This window comes from Prionailurus bengalensis, chromosome B4 (assembly GCF_016509475.1).
Source record: "Prionailurus bengalensis isolate Pbe53 chromosome B4, Fcat_Pben_1.1_paternal_pri, whole genome shotgun sequence".
In the NCBI taxonomy this organism is placed as follows: Eukaryota; Metazoa; Chordata; class Mammalia; order Carnivora; family Felidae; genus Prionailurus; species Prionailurus bengalensis.
The window spans coordinates 30,273,022-30,294,448 of NC_057358.1; the positions used below are offsets into that span (position 1 = coordinate 30,273,022).

At 41.3% G+C, this 21,427-nt stretch overlaps 1 protein-coding gene across 6 annotated transcripts in view; it reads right to left on the reverse strand.

Annotated features, from left to right (window-relative positions):
* NRP1 (neuropilin 1) overlaps positions 1–14,681 on the reverse strand; it is a 138,629-nt gene extending 123,948 nt beyond the window's left edge. For 2 of the 6 annotated variants that reach the window (XM_043563164.1, XM_043563163.1), the window contains exons 1-2: positions 13,296–14,681; positions 9,686–9,860 (exon numbers count right to left, since the gene is read on the reverse strand). In XM_043563164.1, coding sequence (XP_043419099.1) covers positions 9,686–9,860; positions 13,296–13,368 — 248 coding nt within the window. In that variant the 5' untranslated portion in view covers positions 13,369–14,681. The remainder of the gene's footprint in view (positions 1–9,685; positions 9,861–13,295) is intronic. The other 4 variants (XM_043563162.1, XM_043563161.1, XM_043563160.1 and 1 more) reach the window with 4 other exon arrangements.
* Between the last annotated feature and the right edge of the window lie 6,746 nt (positions 14,682–21,427).

Here is a 21,427-nt window from a genome sequence, read left to right on the forward strand (position 1 = left end):
GAGGGAGGCAAACCATAAGAGACTCTTAAATACAGAGAAGAAACTGAGGGTTGATGGGGGTGGGGGGTTGGAGAAGGCGGGGAAAATGGTTGATGGGCATTGAGAAGGGTACTTGTTGGGATGAGCACTGAGTGTCATCAGTAAGAGATTAATCACGGAATCTACTCCTGAAGCCAAGACTACACTGTATGTTAGCTCACTTGACAACAAATTAAAACAAACAAAACAAAACAAAACAAAACAAAACAAAAAACAAAGAAAGTTCCAGTTCTGATGCCTCTGACTAGGCAGGTGGGGAAGGAGGAGGGGGAACCTGGCCAGATTTCGATAACGCACCTCCGTGTCTGGGGAGTGGCTGCCATCACGTCTTTTCGAAAAACTGGCACTGAGACCAATGGAACATCCACTTGGACAGTTACCAGAATTGCTCCTTTGCTCTCCCTTCACTGACTTTTGCTAGTCTGTCCCCCAGACTGCCCACTGTGAACTCTACTCAGGGCAACATTGTTTTCTTATCTTCTCTTCTTTCCAGACTTCAATTTCAAGAAAAGTCAGCTGTGTAGTTCCACTAACTTATATGTGCAAAGCACTGTGGGGATGGTAGAGAGTAGAAATGAAAGTAAGACACAGTGTCTACTTCCAAAGAGTTCACTACCCAATGGGGAGACCAACCTTTACCTGTACTGTTAGAATGAAGAACCTGAACAGATGGGTGGTAGGAGAGAGATGCAAATGCACTCTCATTGTCGAACTAATGAGAATTTGTCATTTCTAGTGGCTGAAATTTTTTCAAGAGTGGATTGATCCAGAAATTAAAATTTTAATCATCTTTTTCTGTGACCAACTGTGTTACAAATAAACGCCTGCTTTCTCAAGCTATTCAAGAATGAACAGGCAGGTATGAACTGAGATAAAAGGTAAAATATCAGTCTCATTTGCCAGGGATTGCTCTGTCTAAAAATCATCATCCCAAACGAGATGAAGCCAAGCTACCATGCTTGTGGGGTTTTGTGTCTTTTATTTTGTTTGGGTCAAGAGCCTGTTCTTTTTTTCTTTAAATTTGGGAATTCAGTGCTCTTAATTTTTTTTTAAGTTCACTTATTTTGAAAGAGAGAGAGCACATGAGTGGGGAAGGGCAGAGAGAGAGAGAGGGAGAGAGAATCCCAAGCAGGCTGTGCGCTGACAGCTGACAGTGGAGAGCCCAATGTGAGGCTCGAACTCAGGAAACAGGGAGATCATGACTTGAGCTGAAGTTGGATGCTTAACCGACTGAGCCACCCAGGCATCCCTACTGCCTTCAATTTTTTTTTTTAAGTTATCTCTCTCGGAACAAGATTTTGAGCACATTTAATTTTTTTTCCATGTCATTTCAGTGACTGCTTATATTTTACACAATAGCTTCCCTGCTCATAGCATCTGTTGGTTGGAGAGTCAGGCAAGAAGTTGGAATCACAAATATATTGACTGGCCTTTGGCACCTCTGGCTGTTCTAAAGAAATTTAAGAAGTTGAATAAGGAGACATTCAGCATCCTCTTTCAGCCTGGGACTGGCTGCTCTCTCTGTGACATGCCAGTCCATCAGAAGCAACAAGCCATCACCTCCAACCTGGCCAGCTGATTATACAAGTATCTGACCAGATAAAAACAAAATACTCTGGAGCATCTGTTTCTTCTCAAAAAACACTCTTCTGTTTCTCATAGGAATCCAGTGCCTGAGCAAACATTCTCCATTTAACCCTTACAGAGTCATGATGGCAAATAGAAGTATCAAAACTTTACAGACAGGGAAGACATGAGAGAGCAAAACTTTCCTGACATTTGCCTGAGATTAAGTAAATGAGCCATGCTTGGAAGACAAGGAATCCTGCTGCCTTCTGGGCCTGTGAAAAAGCCCTGGACCCAGCTGGGATCTCACATGTCCCCCGAACCAATTGCATAAATCGAACACTTGTGCTGCCTGGTTATCAGGCTTTACATAAATATTGTGTTTGTATGTGCTTTGAGCTTTCCAACTCCACCAACCAAAGGGACCAGAATTTAGATACTTCCCCCCCCAGGATTTCATCCCCAAGTTAAGGCAAGTTATTTTACTTTACTTTAATTTCATTTTATTTTATTTCGTTTTATTTTATTATTTATTTATTTTTGAGAGAGAGAGAGAGAGAGAGATAGAGAGAGAGAGAGAGAGAGCACGAGCAGGGAGAGGGAAAGGGGGAGAGAGAGAATCTTAAGCAGGCTCCACACTCAGTGTGGAGCCCTATGCGGGGCTCAATCCCACAACCCTGGGATCATGACCTGAGCCAAAATCAAGAGTCAACACTCAACTAACTAAGCCACCCAACCCCAAGGCAAGTTTTAACTGAGTGGAAAATCACCAATTGGTGTGAAGTTTCTGTGCACCATTTTTAGCTGTTCTTACCTAATCTGAACTGAGAGTTCCAAAACTAAGTCCTTCCCCAGAGTTAGTTGGTTTGTATTCAAAGTTTTGTGTGAGGTGTTTCATAGAAGAAAATGGCTACTTGAATAAAAGATAAGGTGGCAACCCTTCATAAGAATTTTCTCATTCAAAAGGGACATCACAAGCCGCATCAGTCACAAAGATGGAAAGGGATTTGGTGCAGCAGCTGAGCATTTGGGCTCAGTCTAACTTTTGTAAACCTCAGTGCTGCCATCTGTAAAATGGGGATGATAGGAAGATTAAGTGACATCCCGTGCACGTACATAGTGCTTAGTGAGTGCCATGGCAGGCATGGAGTGAGGACCCAACAATAAGAACCAGCCATGATCATTACTTTCTAAACACTCTATCAACTATTTAAATTAAAGGGGAAAAAAAACATGTTGACTGAATAATATATAGAATGTGTACAATATAGACCTGGGTGTGATCAGGAAAGAATCCAAGTTACAAGGCAATTGAGTGGACAGAAGCCAAAAGATTATTTTTCCTCTCTGCTCTTCTGCAGAATTTAGTAGAGTTCTGAATGAACGAAGTTCATTTGCTAAGCTAACTGCAAAGACTAAGTGATTTCAAACATAAGCAGCATAATGTGTTTGGCATGCTTCACAGCCAATCTGAGAGTTATCCTGACCTCATGCCATCCCTAACTGACCTAGATACTAGACAGTTCTATCAACCACAGAATAGCAGGAAAAATCTTTTTTTGAGGTGCTATGTTCTGCCAAGTCACTGACTCCTACAATCAGGATTGATTACAAACACCCAATTAAGAGGCATTTGGAACCTGATCTGAACACTAATCTTGTCTCTTGTTCTTCTTTGGGCTTAATGATCAGCCTTGATGAATACTACAACAGCAATTAGTTAAGTTTATTTTGTAGCCTCCTTTACAAGCACACACACACATGCACATATGTGTTTGTGTGTGTGCTTCTGCCGGAGTATGTCAGCATGCATGCAAGTATCAAGTTTTATGCTGGAAAGAAAGGAGCTGAGAATATGCATGCCGGCTGAAGGCATATGTCTCATTTGGATCGATTTTTAAGTGTCTGCTCCCCAAGTGAAATCTGGTTGGAAATGCCATGCACATGTTGATTCAATTTGATAAGATTTCAACTAACCTTCTCTTAGTTTCTCATAAAGGTTTCTTCTTTCAAATTACCAAAATGCCTAACGCGAAACAACCCTATAATACTCAAAATTCATTATGATCAAATGTGACTGCTTATAGTAAAAAATAATAAAGAAAGTTAATTTTATTAAACACATGGGGTTTTGTTCAAATTGAATCAGTGCTAATGGAAAAAAAATCAAAAGGAAGAAAGTAGATAATTATCTGCCTGAGTAGTAACCAAGGAGGCTGCAGGTGGTAGCAACAACATTGGCCAGCAGTTGTTCTAAGAAGGGTTCATTCTTATCCACTCAAAAGTTTTTAATTGAGTGGTGTCTCTCACACTGACCATGTCAGGAAGTTACTTGGAATGAAAATCAACAATGAAAAACTGAAAAGTAAAGCAAAGGAAGATTTTTCTGCATTTGCCTTGAATCTAAAGCAAGCTCCAGATTGAAAACTTTGTGTATATTTTAACATGTGCATAATATATGTAACAAATACAAGAGATTTCTACAGGAGTTACTAAAAAATATTAGAGTACACTTCAGTATGACTGTTATTATTATTACTATTATTATTATTAGAAAGGGAATAGTATGCATTGTTCTATCTCTATTCCAAAGAGTTTTATCATATTCGAAGGATAGTGCATACAGACTTCTAAGACTATAGTTTTGTCTGACTTTGAAATTTATAGAAATGGAATCACAGAAGTTAGGACAGTAGTCATCCTTAAAAAGCTAAAGGCTAGTGACTGAAAGCGAACATAAGGGGGCTTCTTCATAGGAAGCTGGAAATGTTTACTTTGGATTGGTTATATGGATGTGCTCACCTTATAAAATTTTATCAAACTTCACACTGTGTGTATTTTTCTACATACATATCATACCTTAATTAAAAGAACCTATACTTCTATATTTCATATAGAAAATGGAGAAGTATTTTGGTTTAAAATACTCACTGTTTTCCATAAAACAAAGACTTTGTTTGGGTGTAAGTGATGCTCTAAAATGCAAGAGTGGGACTAGAGTAAGGCACTCACCTCAAAAACAAAAAAGTGAAAAACTTACCAATCAAGATAAATAATATTTTAATGCAGCATTTAAAAAAATCAAAATTAATTGGGGAAAAAAACCCATGTGGAACAAAGGAGAATAAGAAAAGACAAACAGAAAATAGCACTCAGGGAAACCAAAAATGGAACTTATACTTCCCCAAATTGGCAATAAATGACAAAGTGGCCATTGGATAATTAAATTGGTGGAAATTATCAGACCTGAGAAACTAGCATAACATTAATTTTCATTCAGTGAGTTTATAGTCTATGAAAATAAATGAAATGACCAGTGTTTCTAAGTTCGTAAGAACTTAGGTAATTTTAAAAGTGGCATTAAAGAAACAGTGTGTGATCTATTCCAACAAAATGCCCAAACTTGAGTATTATCTCTGTTTAGTTAGAATTTTCTTATAACTAAACTTCACATGAAGTTACAAGAGTGAAATCTCCTTTGATTGCATTGAATTAGAAAAAAAAAAAACCTACTTTTGGTTACACAAAGAACAGATTACAAATCTCTTATAGACAAAAAAGCACCTGTACCATGTTAGCTTGTGTCTTGGTGAAATCCTGCAAAACAGCAACTGACAAATCAGCCATTGGAGCCAGGAACCAGTCAGTAAGAAGACCACTACTGAGTTTTCTCCCTCCAATACTACCACCTTTTTAGACTCTTTCTGGAGCTCCACATTCATTTTCTTAATGTTTTTAACCCAAAGTCTGTGAAATTTTTATTGCTCCCTAGATGAGGACATCTGATCTGAATGTAATCACACACCTCTTTGCTCAGCAGTATTTGTCACAACCCATTATAAATTATCATGCTGATAGTTTGCATTGCTGGGAAACCGGAAAAGTTCCATAAATTCTAACTACTGTATCAATGACATTCTTGTTTATTATGCAGATATAAAGTTTTATGAGATTCAAGATGTCTGCTTTACCACTGAAGAAAACTGTAGCTGAGTAAGAGCTAACTAGCTCAACGTAAATGCTGAAAACCATTTACAGGTCACAATGAACACTGTTTTCTGAAAAACACTTCAGCAGGTTGCCTTTTTCTTTCTTTTCTGTTTGTAACTATGCTTTGACACTTCACAGGTATGGAGGATTTTACAGGTACATTCCTTCCATACCTTCTCCTCCTTCAGAATATTCTCTAGCCACCTCTCTTTTATCAACATAACAATAAAACCAGGTGGTAATTCTAGCTAAACGTCCTAGTGCAATGTTAGCCACAGACAGATTCTCTACTGCTCTACTGGTTGATTGATTGATTGGTCAATACTATACATTGTTCAATAAAAGAACTCTGGGTAGTTATAATAGTATGTCTTTATGTTTATTCGTAATGAAACCTGACTTTCATACTGCAACCTGAAGCATAGATTGTTGCATTTTAATATTATCAGGCACAAACTTGCACATCCATTTTCCCTAAGGAAGTAACGCCTTGATATCCACTCTAAAAACCTTTTGTAAGGTTAGGTTCATAGTGCTTATGTGTTGGGTTGGTCTTGGAGCTCTTCACATGAAAAATTGATACTGCATTAGTATATTGTTAAAAATTATCACATAGTTTTTAATTATAAATAAAACAATACCAATTTAAATAAGTAAATATTTTTCCTACCAGAGCTAATCTATTTAATTACTTATCCATCCCTACACTCCACAAAAAGAATTTTACCTGGGTTTTAAGGATGTTCCTCAATAAGCAAATGTGCTAGGGAATTGATTTCTTAAACTTTCACATGGTGGAAGTTGACTGTACAAATACTAGAAAGCTTCAAGAGAAATTGCCAGGTATATTTTATGTGGATCATCCCATTACTGGATCTATGTATTTAGTTTGACATATGCTTAAGTTTCATATTTCTAAATGTTCTAACCATCACCAAGTTGTTAAAGATACCATAATAACAGTGGCAACTTCTTTCGAGGGAAGCTTTTTAACTTTTCAAAGGGCTTTCATAGCCACTACCCTATTTTATCTTGCCAATAACCCAATGACATTGGACTTTTTACTGCTCTTAGACATAAAATGTAGCTGAAACAGGGGAAGATATTAAATATCTCAAATAAGACAATCAGTTTGATCTTAACAGGAATGATAACTAAAAGCTTGCCAGCTCGCTGTATTTGGTTTATTGTACCTAATTTTGTATCAACTCAAATATGTTTTTGGAAGGAGCCTATTATAAATGACCAAAAAACAAACAAACAAACAAACAAACAAAAACAAAAACAAAAACCCACCCCAAACCCACTAAAATGTAAAAAACAAAGAAACTATGCTCTTGCACATCCAACAAAAAACTTTTGCCTATGCATTTGTTCTCCCAAGGGTTATTGATATTTTTCATTTTTGTAGGGAATTTTAATTTTAAATTAAAGCTGTAGATTATTCTCACAGCCTTCACAAAAGATTGTCAGAATTGTGCCACGCTTGTATCTCAACTGCAACGTGCAACAGTGACCAGGAGTCACATGTGGACCAGCCTGAAAATATAGTGACAGCAATGTCTTAAGCTGCTCTTCCTATATCATTTTTTGAATTTTTATTGATAAAACAATCAGGTAGCAACACTTCAAAACAGGGCACAAAGCTATTTTCTATGCCATCATCTCCGTTGACTTCATCAGGCTAAACATTATCAGCCTTTCAAGGCTGGCCAGGAGATGGCACCTTCACAGAGAACAAATCCCTACTCGCTACAGTTAAGAAACCACTTCACTCTGTAGCCTTGAAAAGTCTCGCCTCTATCAGAACAACAGCAACAATCTTCTTGGTCATGTCAGTTTCTTGAATACCTTGTCGATATCACTAAAATTTTCCCTTGCTATAAATTATAATTATCCCTTTTCTTGTCATGTTTAAGAAAGAACATTGAAAAAGTGCTCTTCCAATTCCACAACCCTCCACTTCCCATTATGATATAGCAAATAGTTATTGCAGACTTACTGCCTGCCAGACACTGTGATACGCACTTAACACATATTAACTCACTTGACTGGCTTCCCCTTCATACACTTCTACTCCAGCTTGCACCAGCTCACAAGAACCCCTCATGCACATCTCTTTGCAAGTCTGCATACAGTGACATCACATAGATAGTTTGAAACTGGCCATGGTGGGAATATTTACACTACAGAAATTGGCAAATGTTACAAATGAGGACTTGACCCACCCCCTTCCAAGAACCAGTTGTTCAACCCTTACCAGCACACCATTGCTACTGACTACTGATTATTTTGAATGTTTTAGCTATTATATCATATGCAGATGTGGTCATGATTTTCAGATCAGGATTTAGTAGACATGAGTTTACTAAAATGTAATGGCATCTTATCTTTGGAAAAATGTTATTACTTGAACATGTTTTACCATCTCTTAAAAATATCTCTTATAGCAGTTTAAATATTTTCAAAAAGCAAAAAATAAAACAAAATAAAATGAAAGAGAGAACAAACATCCAGCTTCTCTAGGTGACTGACACTGTAAAACCACCATACAGAATATTGGCAACAACAATAAACTCCCTGTTTCTTAGCAGTCACTGGAACACTCTATTAATGGCAACTTTCATACAAGATTAAGAAGTCAATATAATGCCCTGAGGCACAGAACAAGGATTAAACTGGAATCAGCATACTTTTTTTACACTCTAGTGTATGCTGATTATTTGGAAATTGATCAACAGTGTATGAATGTATGCTAATTCTCTAGGTACCAGAATGTTGAATTAGCCTGATGACCTCATTTCCCTGCCCATGAAACACTAGTTTACCCCACCAACTCAACAGGTCGTTAAGGACTTCCTACAGGTGGGAACGTTTTCATATTACTCTGTTCTTCCCTAAAAAGGCTATGTGTTTGCAAATAGAACATTTTTAATAATGAACGTGTCTGCATAATAATGTTTATATCCAATGGAAACCATAGCCTACTCACATCGTATGAAATTATATCAAACTGATCCATTTTAAAACTTGGGAAAACATATTGGTCCCCGAGAAACACTTTAGAATTGAGATTTAAGTAGATTGTTTTCCTTGGCTAAAACTATTTCGTTATCCAAACATTCATTAAAGATGATATTCAGGTTCAAGTGTCTGGAGAACACATCACATGCAGGGTGGCAGAGTGTGGTAACGTGGACAAGACAGAGACAGGTGGTCTCGTGGATGTCCAGAGAGAAAAGCAAATCCTGGATCTGAGGAGACTGCTGCCTGCAATGTTAAAACACATTTTCTACACTGTGAAAAGCAAGATCCACACACTAGCTCATTCATATAAAATGAAGAGATAAAATTTAGACTGTATCTATAGTCAGGATATTTTGATAATAAGGAAATCTGGCATAAATTGATGCTTATTTACTTAACAGTAGAAGGCGTTAGCAAGATGAAAGCAGATAGATGAAATAATAATTTATATTTGAGCCCCACTGTATTCATTATGCATTAACATTTTTTTTGCATTTTCCACAAGACACTTGCAATCATTAATCTACAACGAAAACCCCTCATCCAGCTTACACTATATGCCTTATTTTTATTCAATGACACTTTGCTTTTGTCATGTCAAATTCAATAAGATTCAGTCCTTAAATCACAAAATGTGTCACAGATTTGTTAAAAAATACCCAACCTCATCATCTGTTGATGCTATATATGTTAGTAACCCACAATATTAAAAAAAAATCTTAAGTGAAAGTTTGGGTTTCTAGTTCTTCCCCTTTCCAGGAACAAAAAAAAGAGAAAGAAATGTAAATATACATTTCTTAACAAAAGAGTTCTGAAACCATAAGTGTTAACAGGAAAAAAAAATTGAGAGATTATATATTTAAACATAATATGCTAGTTTGGGGAACTCAGAAATTACTAAACATAATTTAATTTCCATACCATTGATACATGATCTGGCCTAGATCAGAATCCCTCCTGGATCCATTTATATCCCATACTGTACACACAGACTTCCCCCCCTTAGGCATCCATGACCACTAGATGGTGGTGTGGTGCCCTGTTCAAATACTTTCTCACTTACTTGCAGTCTCTGTCCTCCAAATCAAAGTGAGGGTTGAAGTTGATCATAATTCTCTGGTATGGGTCAGGAGCCTGAATCAGCCATTCACATTTTTCACTTGGGTGATAAGAGTGAGGATAACCAGGAGACGTAAGGTACCCTGGGCTTTCAATTTTTATAGTATCACCACATTTATCTGTAATAAAAATAACATTTTAGTAAATCTTTCCCTGACAACCATTTAGGTATTCTAGCTTTATACAAACATTACTGGTTATTAAACATTCCACAACTCTGTAGGGGGAACTCCAAGAGGTCCCCACAGGCCCTTCAGGTGGCACTGATAGCAACCCCCCACCAAGGAACACTCTTTGATCCCAGGAAGGTTAGCACAGGAGAAAAGTAGACTGACATCTGACAGGACTCCACCCTTACCCCCACAAAGTTCCTTCCCAAGAAAAAAGGTCTTCTAGCGTTAAAAACATTAAATCCTCTCAATGGATGTTAACATGGTCCCCAGGGAGCTTCTACTAGACTTAATTATCCCCCAAGAAGTGTAATCGCATTAAGTAGCAAGTTCTGAGTGGAAGGTGACTAAAAGAAGTGATTCGACCCCTTGTGTGGCTTTTTGATGATAAGCCTGGTCTATGTCATTGATCAGTGGGGATTGTCATCCAAGATTTCGATTGGCTTAAAGCCAAACCTTTTGTGTTGTTGTTTTATCTGCCCATAAATCTAAGTGATTTTGAGTTATCTCTGCTCTGGAGATCCAGATCAACAGAGAACAAAGTGTATTTGGTGAAGCAGAAATAATTCTGCTCTACCGCTCCAAGTAAAGTTGTTCAGTCCTAGAGACTAGATCAAAGCTACTGGGCAGAAAGAAAAATAAATAGCCACCCAGCATTAATTCTAATTCCCTATATGTTGAAAAAAAAATCCTACCACACATGAGGTCTGGGTATGGTAAGCCATAGTCTCACATTCTGCGAAAGGTAAGCTTACTAGTTTTGAGCCCTCATTTAAAAAACAAAAACAAAAACCAAATGCTGAAGTGATTCACTGAGAGCCAAATAAACCAGTCACTGGGCTGCTTTATTGTTCAGCGTAGATTCTCATTGTCACTTTTTATGATGGATTTCATGCTGGAGAGTCTCAGCCTGAAATGCTGCCACATTTATTGATGCTTAATTTTAAGCAATAAAAATTTGGTGCATAAACTATGTAAGAGGAATAGGTATGAAAGCAGTGAAATATATAAGCCTATCAATCACAAATTTTCAGTAATGGTATATATAGATTTTAATATTGCATCTAATAGATTCCCTGTGGAAAGAGAATGGCATTCTTTGCTCTCAGCATGAATTTATAAATCTACAGAATTTTATTACAGGAAAACCAGGTCAAATGGAAATGAAAGATGAAGTGCACATCAAAAATGCATAAAGCTACATGCATTACAGAAATCATTTCCCATAAATTAAAAAGAAGACAATATAAATCACATTGTTTTTCTCAATTGCTAGATGTTTCTGACCCTGTTTCTTAGACTGGGGGGTACCCTTCTACTGGTTTCCTTTGCCTTGGCTTTTAAAAGCTTAAGGTTTGCCAAGAAGAAATGTTGCAACTAGAGTTCAGGATCTCAACTAATGATCATGTTGGACTCTGTTATGTGATTCTACTGAGGCTTTTCCATTATTTCAAATGTGCAGAAAACTTGGAAAGTGACCCCATCTCATTAAGTCTCCTCCAGCTCTATACAAACATCATGGCAGTGTCTGGCATCCGTAAGAGGAGTGAAATAAAACAGCACTGCTTCTAGTCACTCCACAGAGTCACTTCAGAAGACATTTAGGTAGACTCGGTACCACACCAGAGCTCTTTAATCTGTGACTTCTGAGAAAGTGACAGTGTAATAAGATAATGTGGACTGCTAGACTCCCTGGCTCTGTTAAATCTCTCTAACAGTTGATTAAGAAAGAGCAATTTCTAATGACTCTGGACCATTAGACCTAAATAAGGTTAATGAATTAATTTAGCAGACACTGGTACTTGGAGGAGGTGGACATAGCTTTAAGAGGTCTGCTGTGTTACAGAGGCATTTACTGGCTCTGGTCACTGAACGCATAGCAACATGGCTTTAACCAGGCAAGCTCACAGACTGGAGCTCAGGTTCTCAGCATTCCCCAGATTTCTGCTAAGAAAATTTAAAAATATACTATATATATATATATATATATATGTATATATATATATATGTATATGTATATATATATATATCCATGGACTTCACAATCTAAAGTCTGGAAGCTATTTGCATTAGGCTACGAATCCATCCTGTGAATATCCCTACTAAGGACTTAATCTCGGGAGTTGTAGAGGGCAGAGGTTGGGTTACTGTAATTTCTAAAGTCTAACCACTTGACCTCTTTCAATTGGAGGAGAATGTTTTTCATCCCTTGCCAGCCAGATTATAGAAAGATGCCACTAACTCAGGTTCATTAATAAACTGAACTCCATATTTACAGGTGTGTGTGTGTGTGTGTGTGTGTGGCCTCTAAGCTTTTCTTTTAGAACACTGCTTGGTGGCTGTTGGGGGAAATCTATTGCTTCAATCACAAAACCTCCAAAAAGCATATTAGAGAGATTAACTCCTATCATAAAGATGTGATTTAAATTCCTCTTGGTATGAACCCCTCCACTTGTGGCCTCTTATTAAAACAATATACCACAGTAAGTAGTGGGTGTTCTTTTTTTTCCTAATTACTTTGATTGAAATCTAAGCCAGACAAAAGTAAATATTTGATAAATAGTTAATAATAATTGCTGAAGAATTACTGTAAAGATAATTCCATATCCTTGCCTTCACCTACTTTAAAGTGTAAGTTAAACATGCCTACAACCAGATCACATTTTAAAATACATTATTTAGTTTACAGAATACTGTTTATAACCCAGCACTCTTTCATTTACTTAGCAGTGAGTGGTGTTAGAAGCTAAGTGGAAGCTGTAGTTAGGTTAGGGATTTTCAGATATCCCGGTGTCTTACACTGTATATATCAGATTCCTTTATTGACACTATGTAACTTTCATTCATACTTCAGACAGATGAGGGGCGATATGTAAAGACAGAGGACGGAGGTCCAGCAACCCCAAAACCGCTATCTCTTGCAGGCACCCACCAGAGGAGATGGTTTCAAAGAGCTGCAAAACAACCAGGAAGTTCTCCCGGCAAAGTGTTCATTAACTTTCAACAGCCATCAGATTTTTGAAAGGGAGTCTCATCTAATTGCCTTTGGGAGGAAACATTATTAAGATAATTGGTGTGCTGATCTGGGAAGGTAGGCAGCTTTGCCTTGTAACGGAGGTAGGAAAACCCCCATAACCAAACAACCAACTTGGGGAGGGAGGCGGAGGACTTGAAATCTTCCTGCCCCGAACCGACCGTTCTTATTTTTTTATTTCTCCTCCTGGACAAAAGTTTCCTTCGCCCAGGAGGTGGCCATTCCCGGTGCATCCCGGCAGTTCCACGTGAGTCCCGTGGCTGGAGCTGGAAGCCCGAGTCCCGGCCGGACGCGGGCAGCGGGGGAGCCCGGGCGCCGCGCTGTCACACGCGCCTCCGCCTGTCACTTACCGTTTCGAAAAGCGCTGGCCGGGGCGAAGGCGACGGCGAGCGCGGCGCAGAGGAGCGGCAGCCCCCTCTCCATTCTCCCTTCGCCGGATCCCCAGGCAGACGCGGGAGAACCAGAACGTGCGGGGAAAATAGAGCAAAGCGGGGAATCTAAACAATCTGAAGAGCTTCAACTCCGCCTAGAGCCGTAAAATCCTCAGTCCGTCTTGGAGAAAGGAGAGCAGCGATGCAATGCCTTGATCCGAGAGAAATGCTTCTCTTTTTGTGTCTCAAGTCGCCTGCATCCTGTCATTTAGCTCCGGTTTCCTCTCTCTTTTCCCACACTTGTTCCTCTTCCAGGAGCCACTGCCCGGGCCATGTCTCAAAAAAAAAAAAAAAAAAAAAAAAAAAAGAAAAGGAGGGGGGGCTAGACGGGGGAGGAGGGACGTAGGGAAACACACCAAAGCCAATTTCCAGAAAAAAAAAAAAAAATCCGGCTTGTTTCTGGACCCGTTGGAGCCGAGGAGCTGGCGCCCAGGGGAGGTCTGGGGTGTCTGCGCGAAGGAGAGGAGCACGCAATGAAAAGATGAGCGGGAGACAGAGGAGTTTCACCAACTGCACCCCCGCCTCCCCCACCTCCTTCGTCCTCCCCCTCCCCTTCTGGAGCCCTTCCCTCGCTTCCTCCCTCCCCTCTGCCGGCACAGGCTCGCCAGTAATTGCCTGACAGGAGACTGGAAGGAACAAGTTTCCCTCCGTGTGCTTTCCCCGTCCGTCTGTCGGTCTCTCCCGGAGGCCCTGAAGGATATCCACGGGAAGGGAGGCGTTGGGGGGTCTGCGCCCAGGGCGTGTGTGTGTGTGTGTGTGTGTGTGTGTGTGTGTGTTTGGAAAGAAAGCATCGAGGTCGGTGCCAGCGACTGACTGGGTCGGGCTAGCCTACCTCTGCGCGCTCGCTCAGGACCCCCGGGGGAGAGCCTGGCAGCTGGTGGAGGATCGCCGGGATCCGGCCGCGGAGGAGTGCGGCGCGCCCGGGAGCTGGCTGCAGCTTCGAGCAACTCCAAATCCCCGACCCGCGGCGGCGAGGAGCGCTGGGCCTGCCCGGTCACTCCCACTGTGCCGGCCCGAGGCCCGGGGCGAGGAGGAGCAGGGCTCCCCTGGCGCTCCGGGCCAGGACGAGGGAGACCCGGGAAAGCTAGGCTGGAGTGGGAGACGCACCACAGAGCCAGGCAAGGGTTGACAGTGTCGCTGCCACGTAAATCCGAATCAGACCACTCGAGCGGGCGAGGCTGTGCTGCAGCCGCACACGGCCTCCCTGTCCCGCAGCAGGGCGCGCTGCCGGGCGCCAGTGGTGCCCGGGTGCCCGCCGCGCACCGGGGGCTCCATTGTTAACTGAGATCTGGGGCCCTCTCCTCCGGGACAGAGGGAACGCGGGAGGGTGGGAAGTGGTGCGTCTTCAGCTAGGGGGCAGCCGTCGCCCGACCCCGCCCAGACTCTTGTCTCTCTGGAGTCCAGGTGTTCCCGGGGGTTGGCAATTAGGGGTCCAGGGGCCCCCGTTTCTGTGCCTCTGCTGGGAGAGAGAACAGTAGCGGGGTAGGAGGGCTCTTGGCAGGGCTCGCACGGTGCCCGCCCCAGGCCACAGGCAATTGTCATGCCAGTCCTCCAGCTCCTGTCCACCCCCACCTCCCGTGCGGCGCGTCCTCACTGTGGACTGGATGCCCCCCAGTTCCATCCCCAAAGGCTTTCCCGGAACTGCTGCATAAGGCCTCTGAGGATATGGATAGCAAGAATAGGGAACAAACGTTTCGGCCACCGATCAGGCCCTTGAGAGGGTAAATGCCCTCGGACCCCCCTCCCAAAGAGTTCGTGCGGGAGGTGAAAAGGTCACTACACCTTCTGGGAATAGGCGTTCTGCACACACCCTGAAAGCAGAGCTTTATTCCTACCTGGCGCAAAGAGCTGGCAAAAGAGATTTAAGAATGTTGGCCAGGAGACTCTGGTCAAGGGTTTTGGCGGAAGAACTAGGGGCGGGACGGGAGGAGGGCAGTCCGAGGCGCGCGGGCCCGGCAACGCGCGATGGCGCGCGCCCCTCGGGGTGCCGGCGGGCTAGTGGCCGGGCGGAGGTGCAGCCGTGGCGCCCGCATTCACCGCGCGCTCTCTCCGGGTCCAGCTTTCCTTCCCGCTGCGGGCGCGCGGGAAGCCCCCGCCTCCAAGCTGGAGACCCGGCCTCACGGCGCCTCCTTCCCCTCACCAGTTTCCCGAGTCTTGGCTCTCGGACCCCCGGGAGGCGCTGGGTGGGGAGGTGGCGCTAGGAGTCCGGGAGTCAAATGCCCGGGTTGAGCGGAAGGGACAGTGGCGGGGCCGTGGGCAGCCCGGCGTCCGGGGGCCCTGGCGGCCGGCGGGAGGGCGGGAGGGAGGCGAGACCAGGGCGCCAGCCGCGCCCAGCGCAGACCCGGGGGAGCAGGCGCTGCGGAGGAAAGCCCCGGCGCTTGGCTACGACAGGCGCACGTCGCCTCCTCCCCGTGTCCTCTCTGCCTCCAGCGCACCCCCGCCAGTCCCAAGCCCCAGCTGCGCAGGGCGAACGGCATCATCAGATTTGGGGTGACCCCGAGCGACCTCCGTCCCGGGCTCGGAGAGAAAGGCGCCTCTCAGAACCTGGCGGGTTGACAGAGAAGGGGAATGTGCAGCGGTCAGGGCGTCCTCCAGTCGCAAATACCCGCCTTCTTCCTACTGGGAACTAGGAGGCCGCACTAGCTCCAGGGAGCCGTTTCTGACCGGACTGTGCCTCCGCGGGGTGAGCGAGGGGGCACACGCGGGAGACTTGAGCTGTATTGTTTTTATAAAACTGCCGCCAATCTCTCTTCCCCTTTCCCTGCTGAGTGTGCAGTTCCCAGCCTGGACCCACCGCGCTAACAAATAAAGCCACCAGATCAGGCGCTCAGAGAGGGACTACCCCCACTCTGCAACCTCGCCGCCCCCTCTGGCTCCCTTCCTCCTTTCCCGGAGGAAGGGCACCTCCAGCGTGTCAACACGCAGGAAAAAAAAACAAAAACAAAAACAAAAACCCAAAAAACTCCTGTCTTCTCTCTTGCTCACCGGTGAACACTTTAGCCAGGCTTTCTCCAAGCAACTAATAAGACTTGCACTAAGTGCTTGGGGGGAACTATCAAATTTAAGTTCTGCCTCTGATTTTTTCTGGGCTTACCTGATCTGAGGCTTTTCTAGACTTCTTAGTTTCTACACAGTACTGGGGAATGGAGCCCTACCACACTGATTGATAATTGCCAGCTAGTGGGTTGGTACAGAGCAAATTGTCCTTGCTAACAACCTCTTTCCTCTGCTGTTAGATTCCGCTTAAGTGCTGAAAAGGGTCAGTTTTAGATTTCCGCAATTCTCCAGCAAGGGAGACAGACCGACCTTTATATGAGAATAAGTGATAGACAGAGGAAGAATTTGGCAGTGTTCCTAGGTTGATTTTATTTTGATCTCACGAACACATCACTCTTCCTGACATCACAAATCCCCAGGCTAGATAGGACCCAGTTTTAGTGAAGGGGAGATTCATGGAGCATACTTCCAGAATGCCAGGCGGAGGCCCTAGGTGGGCAACACCGAGCCCCATAGACTCCCACACTGGAACTGCAGAGGAATAAGGGACACAGACCTCCCTAGCAGGGCTGGAATCTTTGCCCGCCATTAAGAATAGACTGGGTGGTAAATGTTTGGTTCTTTTCATCAAGCTCTCGTCAATTTATCAGAAATAAGATGAGATCCATTGCTCCCGAACGGCCATTTGAGCCACAAACTTCCTCAAAGTATTCCAGGTTGATGCAATATGGAGATTGAGGTTGGTATTTCAAAACTATATCAAGTCTAGGCAAGTTTTTTAAAGCACCAAACCCACATATTTCAGAAAAGCAATAAAACAACGTATTTTTAGCAGGAGCTAACCTACATTTAAAATGTAAGGATGGAAGAAGTGAAACTGGGAAAAGATTAGAAATTTAAATTTAAATTAATTTATTATTATTTTATTTTAGGTTTATTTATTTATTTTTAGTAATCTCTAGACCCAAGATGGGGCTCGAACTTACAACCCTGAGATCAAGAGTTGCATGCTCTTCCTACTGAGCCAGCCAGGAGTCCCTACTACTATTTTTAAAAATTATATTACAAATGACACTTCTGTCAAAGGACTCTGCTATTCAGGAGGTATCTTTTGGACCTCATCCATAGGTATGTCATTAATTTGGATTGGCAGAGGAAGGAAGAAAATAAACAAATGAAACTTTACTTTCTTATCCTTCAGTTTTGGCCTTTTAAAAATTACTTTAAGGGGCACCTGGGTGGCTCGGTCAGTTAAGTATCCAATTTAGGCTCAGGTCCTGATCTCATGGTTCATGGGTTTGAGCCCCATGCCAGGCTCTGTGCTGACAACTCAGAGCCTGGAGCCTGCTTCAGATTCTGTGTTTCCCTCTCTCTCTGCCCCTCCCCTGCTCATTTTATGTTTCTGTCTCTCAAAATAAATGTTAAAAAAATTTTAAGTAAATAAAAAATTACTTTAAAAATTCTTCACATGTTGGAGAAAATGCTACCATCTAAAGTTTTAAGACAAAGTTATAATACAGTACATGCAATAACAAGATGCAGGAAGGCAATGCTAAAATTGGAAACATGTTATCTGATTTAAAACAGTTTTTGGTGTTAGAGGTCAGGGCTAGAATTTGAAAATTATGTATTATTTGTCTAAAAGAATATTCTTAGATTGTTCTGCCTTTATTGAATTACTTTTTAATTAGGAAAATTAAGGTGATAATAACCAATAGAAACACTCATCAGACCAATAAAAACATTACGGAGAACATATTCAAACTTTCCAAAGGATTGTTTTTAAGTAGGACAATGTATAAAATATAATTTGAACAATCAAACAGGGAAGTAGTTCTCTCTTAACATTTAATCATAGTTTTATACAGAGAACTAAAATTTTAAGGAATTTTGAAAAAAAACTAGTAAAAACTAATTTAAAAGTTGAAAACAAAAATCAAAACAACAACAACAAAAACAACAAAACAAAACAAACCCACAGTTAAGAATTGTAGAATTTATGTTAGCAGAATTTAATTTTGTTTTGTGTTCATATCAGATGATTCCAGCTGCTATGTGGGGAATAGGTTAAGAGTAGAATAAGGGAAGAAGCTAAGAGACCAGTTAGGAAGTAACTATGGTAGAATCTGAATATGAACATGAACAAAGATCATAGCAGTGGAGGTTGGAAAAAGATGTATTTCTGGTGTATTTGGAAGTGTAATAACAGGACAGATGGTGAAATGGCTATGCTAATGAAGAAGAGGGTGTGGTCAAGGACAACCCCTAAGGTTATGGCTTTCATAATTGGTGGTGATAGTCTTCAAATAGGCAAAAGACACTGGAAGGAAGACTAGTGTGGAAAGAAGATCATGAGTTTGATCTGATCCAGGTTTAGTGTTTAGTGTCTTTGAGACTATCAAATGAGGTAGGAATACAGAGGAGTGGTTTGGATTGGAGATATACATTTGTAGTCTTTGGTATGTGGCAATAGATTGTGATATTACAATCCAGTAATTATAAGAATTTAGTAATTGAAGTGGAAGGAATGGATTAAATCGCTAAGGGAATTGGAAAAGGAGAGCAAGACAGAACGCTGAGGAACATTTAAAGACTGGATTGTCAGGATGATTCAACAAAAGATCTGGAGAACCAGCAGCTGGAGAAGTAGAAGGAAAACCAGGAGAGTATATTGTCATAAAAGTCAAGTAGAAGGGAGATTTCAAACAGGAAATGCTAGACAAGCGAGTTGAAATACTGTTGAGAGTGCTAGTTGGATGAGGACTGAAATGCAATTGGATATAGTGGCCAATCACTGCTGACAGTGACTTTGACAAGAGTCTTTCCAGTGGAGTGATGGAGGGACAGCGCTAGAGGCCAGCGTGGAGGGGGCTAGCGAATGAGTGGAAGGTAAGGAAATAGAGACAATGAGCAAAGATAATTCTGTTTGCAAGTTTCTACTGAAGGTTGGGGAAACAGAAAATAGCCCTGCAAGGAAGAAGTGTGGAGGGAGGTTGATTTTTTCTCTTTCTTGTTTGCTTTTATGATGGGTGCTCTCGAACACTCTTAAACGCCAATGGGTAGAATCTAGTATTGAGAAAGATATTGAAAATAAGGCACAGCCTCTCTGTCATAGCCATGTGAGGAAAAAGGAGCTGGTGGATGTAATTGCATGGAGGTTTGCTGTCCTGGTAGGGGACAGTTTCTCTCTAGTGTCTTCCATTTTCTCCTGTCCCATGCGATAAGAGGGAGAGAGAGAGGTATTGAAAGTCTCTGGAGATGAGCATAATTGGAATGAAGAGCAGACTGACCAGAGAAGCTGTTCCTGTTGTTTTGATAATTTTTTAGGTTGAAAATTTGAACTAGGGACACTTTTCCTAGAAAAATTGGCTTCCATGAAACATAAAAGCTTGCTTAACCCATACTGACCTAGTAATCAAATATTCATGGTATTATTTCAGTTTTAGTGACTCAAAGTAGGTGTTTAATAATGCCTTAATAAAAGGGAATTTTTCTAACTATTATTTATAAAAAATTAATGAATGTGTCTACTAACGTACAGGAAAGTGTCACTCCAAATAACTCTTTGCAATGTCTTCCACTCCCACCCAATCTCTTCTTTGTCTTTTATCCTTCTGGAGATGGCCAAAGAAGAATTTTAAATGTTCATTTACACCCTATAGAAGCCATCCACAGACTTGCTTGTTTGGATATTCCATGCGAAATAAACTGTTTCTTCAATTTTGGAAAGTCAAGATTCAACAACAATATTGCACACACTTTCCATAGATATATAGGTGATTGTTTTGCTTACTTTGAGTTGTTATACAATTTCCTGCCTTGATAGTTCAGTCAAATGTATTTGATAGACTATTTTCAGTGGGCATCATTTTCAACAAGCCCTCTTCCTTCAGTTTATTATGTTAAACCAATAGATTGTCAAAGCACCTTTTCTCCTATATAAGAGGTAACATATACTTGCTGGTTGATTTTCAGCTACAAAATTCATTGCTTTGATGGACTTGTCCTAATGCCACATAAAAGTTTGTATGACCTGAGGAAGGCATGCAGAACAAGGGAAGCCTTTGGGGAAACTTTGTACTGTAAAAGTTCCTCAGACTAGTCATTCAACAAGTTACCTTTTGCAGGCACATTCTCCTCCTGCACAAATGATATAAACACCTCAGCAGGGACAATAAATAGCAATGTAGACAGGAAGGGAAAATATTTAGTAAGAGACACTCCTGCACTTTCTCTTCTCAATTTTGTTGGTGTAACTTCTAGTTGTAGAAATTAAAAATAATAGAAATGTAAAAGTTGAGACAGCAAAATTGTTAAGCGATAGGTGATAAAACAAAATATATAGGCTTGCATTTTGAAATGTAAAGCAAAAAAAAAAAAAAAAAAAGAAAGAAAGAAACAAAAAGCAAGCATCCATGAGAACTTTACTACTTACAATTTGCATTCAGAGTTCAAAGTGGACCTGGGTCTCACCAGCGTCTAAAGAGATCATTTCTCCCTTTTATGCCACAGGTTGAAGAACCAAGATACATGGAGAATTCAAATTTGGCAAGATTATGCAGCAATTCTATGATGGAATAAACTGTGGGAAATTGATGTTCTGAATTTATCTTTACCAATTGATGTTCCTTTGTATCTTAAGGAAGATAGAAGTAAAACTATAAAATAAGTTTAACACAATTGGTTTATTCTTTAGAAAATTCATAAAATATCCACTAGCTTGTGTTTTATGAGGTCAAATAGCATCTTAAATTCACACTGTGCTATTGTCTCTAGTCTGGCATTCAAAGGCATATTTCTCCATTGGATTTTAAAATTCCTTTGTGATATCTCAGACTTTGGAATTATATTGAGACACGGACTGGATGTAGTCAAATTTAACTCATTCTCAGATTTACTCAAACATACTCAAATTTAATGTTGTCTGCCTAAGCAAACTCTTGTCTCATTGATTTTTAAGATTCTTTGGACCTTGGTTTGAAATGGTCTGCCTTGGGTTTTTAAACAGGTGCTACTGTAGGAAACAGATCAACTCTTGATATCTGTGTAGTTCC